General features: G+C 40.9%; 1 protein-coding gene across 1 annotated transcript in view; it reads left to right on the forward strand.

Moving 5' to 3' along the window:
* Positions 1 to 3,879, forward strand: part of fam83c (family with sequence similarity 83 member C) — a 14,588-nt gene that overhangs the window by 3,923 nt on the left and 6,786 nt on the right. The window contains exon 2 of the mRNA XM_014015297.1: positions 3,498 to 3,665. Within this exon, the coding sequence (XP_013870751.1) occupies positions 3,498 to 3,665 (168 nt within the window). The remainder of the gene's footprint in view (positions 1 to 3,497; positions 3,666 to 3,879) is intronic.

The raw sequence follows: 3,879 nt of genomic DNA on the forward strand, positions 1-3,879 counted from the left end.
AAGCTAAAAGGAGCACAACACTAGCTGTAAGCTAAAAGGAGCACAACACTAGCTGTAAGCTAAAAGGAGCACAACACTAGCTGGAAGCTAAAAAGGAGCACAACACAAGCTAATAATATGAAAGTGCAGTCATGTCCTGAATGAGCCAAATGTTTTGATACATGAACAGCTGAAGTAGCACAAAGTCTGCAGATGTAGTTAAATTATAAAAAATATTTGACCTTGTACTCCTGACTGCATGAACAACCAGGACACACCCACACCTGCCGCCATCTTGGATCACAGGTTATCATCTGTCAGCTAATTAAGTAATCTGTGAGGAAGTTAAATAATCTGTCAGGTAGTTAAATAAAATGAGGTAGTTTTGTAATCTATGACGCGCGTCAAACTCAAGGCAATAAAATAAGCAAAAAGATAGTAATACAAAAAAAAGATAGTAATACAAAAAAAAAGATAGTAATACTTCCTGCTTCTGAGCTGTTGTCTTTAAGTTACTGGGTTTAGTTGGATAGTACAGATTTAATGTCTTAAAATAATCTGCTTTAAAGACAGCAGTGAGCATAAACTACATCTCCCATAATGCATGTTGATTTTACATGGGAATTCCCTGTAGGAAAGTGGGAGAGTTCAGAATTCAAGATGGCAGCTTCTCACCAGAACTCTAACTTTAACTTTTATTAGTAATTCTGTTTTATTTTATTTTTTTCACATTTACCCAGTCGTACTTGTAGTTACTTTTCAGTGTTTATAAGCTGACTGTTTCTGTGCAGGAAACACCAGGTAGAGCTCAGTTAGTGTTTGTTATTGGTGCTATGAGATGAAGAACATAATGATTAATGTTTTTGAAGTTTAGTGGTTTTTTAATTAATTAATTAATTAATTAATTTAGAAGTTTAGTGTTTATTAAAGTTTAGTGGTTTTTGAAGTTAGTGTTTTGTTTTGTTTTTAGATGTTATTTAGTGTTTTTGAAGTTTAGTGATTTTTATTTATTTATTTTGAAGTTTAGTGTTTGAACTTTTTTGTTATTTAATGTTTTTGAAGTTTAGTGTTTTTGAAGTTTTGTGGGATTTTTTATTTTTAAATTGTTTTGAGGTTTTGTTTGAAATGAGTTGTGCATGTTTGACGTTGCTGCTTCCCTCCTTGAAGGTATTTTTGTCTTTCTGAAGTGTTTTCTGCTGAGTCCATCAGAACTTTTGTAGTTGTGTTCCTGCGTCGGGTCCAGGTGGCGTTCAGAGGCGGGTCACATGGCGGCTCAGAAAGTAAACAGCTCCTGCTGGTTTGTTATTAACCCTGTGTGTGCTGCAGAGTGAAGGTGTGTGTGCTCCTGCAGCTGCTCTCAGAACAGCCACATCAAAGGTTCAGTGGGTTTGTTTGCAGTCGGTCCGGTCCGGTTCAGCACGAGCTGCCTGTGACTCACTTCCTGTTTCTCTGGCTATTAATACACCTGCTGAGGAGTCTGAGCAGCTGGGCACCAGAGGAGATGCTGCAGGAGGGTTTCAGGTTGTGTGTGTCTGCAGCTGGTCACCTGACGTCACCTGTTACCTTTCACCAGGTGAACTTTGACCTCCTGCAGTGGAAAAACTCAGTCGCTGCAGAGAAGAACGGTCAGTAAACACAGTCCGTCATCAGCAGCTTTGTTACTTTAGAAGAACTTAATAAAGCTGAACGTTGTCAGATATGTTTGGATCCACACGTCTCTCTGTGGGACCGCCTCCACCTGCAGCTACAGGTGTGTGTTTCCATGGTAACACACCACAGAGCTGCTGCCGTCAATCTGAGAAGAGTCTAAGATCACTCTTCTGCAGATTATTCACCCTGAAGGTCAGACTGTGCAATGAACTTCATCTCAGTCTCTACAGGTCTCAGTCAGCAGGTCAAAGAGTAGGGTTGGGTGATTAAATCGATTTAATCGATTAATTTGAATTTTCCATTTATAAAGATTTAATTTTGGGAAAATCAGGATGTTTTTCCCACCAGTGCACTCTGTGGTTTCCTGTAGTTCAGAGGTCAGCCCACCTGTCCCTCAAGACACCTGGTACACAACATGACAACATGGCAGCTGGCAGAGAGGATCTACTTCTCAAAAAGTCACAGTTTCTTCAGTTTTCTGGAACTGGTTCAGGTTTACAAGCTCAGACTTGGAGCAACAAACACCTCACTGCTAAATCTGTTGGAGGCTCCTGCTACAAAAACCAGGAGAACAACAAATTACCGTATTTATTCATATTTAATACGATTATTTTTTGAGCTTACAAAGTTAAAAATTTAATCAATAACCGTGTTTACTATCTCCTCACTTTATGGATGATTTTTAGGGTTAAAGTTCTAGTATTATACATGAATAAATACAGTAAAAATCAAAAGGAAAAAAATTGTATAGGTCCTCTGGACGGGTTCTTCTTTAATGAAACGTTTCGTCTCTCCTCCAAGAGACTTCTTCAGTCTGAGAGTTTCAGTTACTATTTTATACTACTTCTGTGATATTACTACTACTTCTACTTCCTGTTATCTTCTTCATCATCGTCTTTTTCACCAGTAGAAACAGACTGTTGTTGATCACGTGACTCCTGTGATGTGAAAAAAGTGTTTCCATTGCAGTTTTGCGAAATACACCAATTTCGATACGGCCGAAAAACCACCTCATCCTAGTGCAAAAACATTTTGTCGAAAAACGTAATTTTTTTCCGAAATTGACGTGTTTCCATTGAGCAAATTTACTTTCGAAATTCTAATTTGYGCATTTYCATGGTCAATGGAAACACAGCTAGAGGCACTCAGTTAAGTGGGAACAAAATCGATTAAAATCGAAAATTGAATTTGGGATTGGGCCATATCGCCCAGCTCTATGTCAGAGGTTATTTGTTGAGAGATTTGGACAGCATGTCTTTGTTTTGTTTTCCTCTCCGGTCCTCTGGGACTGGTGAAACGACAGGGTGGGGTTTTGATTGTCCCTGAATCCTCGTTAGAGGAAGTGCTGACATACAGGAAGTCCATGATATTTCTGCTCCTGATGAACAGAGCAGACACTTCATGTTCTGGTTTCTGTAACACTGTCATGTGAGCTGTGCATGATGGGAACTGGAGGCCTCACTGATCCCCCCCGGGGCCCAAAAACTGGTTCATCTGGTCGCGGAGACGTTTGAAGTTCTTCCTTCAAAAAAATACTGAAAAAGAGATTTGATCTGGAAGAGGCGCGATGTTCACCTGCTGCAGACGGTCTTAGTTCTGTCACTTCCTGTCCAGTTTCCTCACATTGTTTCTCTTCAGGCTGAAAACTTCACTTTTAAAAACTTGTTGCTCCAAGAAAAACTCTGGATCTGAGTCACAGCTGGACAGGAAGAGATCAGCTGCAGCTGTTGCTCAGAATAGAAACATTTGTTTTCTTATTTAGGCTTTTATTTTTGTAATCTCCAGAGCCAGACTCTTATTTTGTAAGGTCAAGTTAAACGTGGAGGAAATGAAGGAGGTGAAACAGCAGTTCTGGTTCGTCCCTGCAGGTGATCGCTCTGGTGATGGACGTCTTCACTGACGTGGACCTGCTGTGTGACCTGATGGAGGCGTCCAACAAGAGACGAGTCCCCGTCTACATCCTGCTGGACGACAAGAACCTGGACTACTTCACAGACATGTGCTCAGCGTTGGACATCCAGAACTCCCACCTGAATGTGAGTCCAGGACTGAACCGGCTCCGGGTTTTCAGAGGGACAGTGTCTCCTCACCTGAAATCTCATTAGTGTCTCAGAAGACACGTTTCCTGTTTATTAGGAGAATCCCTTTAAACCAGGTGTGGTCAGTCCTGGTCCTGGAGGGCCGCAGCCCTGCAGGTTTTACCTGTTCCTCTGCTCCAACACACCTGATCTGAAGGATGATTATCAGGCT

Source organism: Austrofundulus limnaeus, unplaced genomic scaffold, assembly GCF_001266775.1.
Source record: "Austrofundulus limnaeus strain Quisiro unplaced genomic scaffold, Austrofundulus_limnaeus-1.0 Scaffold127, whole genome shotgun sequence".
Classification (NCBI taxonomy): domain Eukaryota; kingdom Metazoa; phylum Chordata; class Actinopteri; order Cyprinodontiformes; family Rivulidae; genus Austrofundulus; species Austrofundulus limnaeus.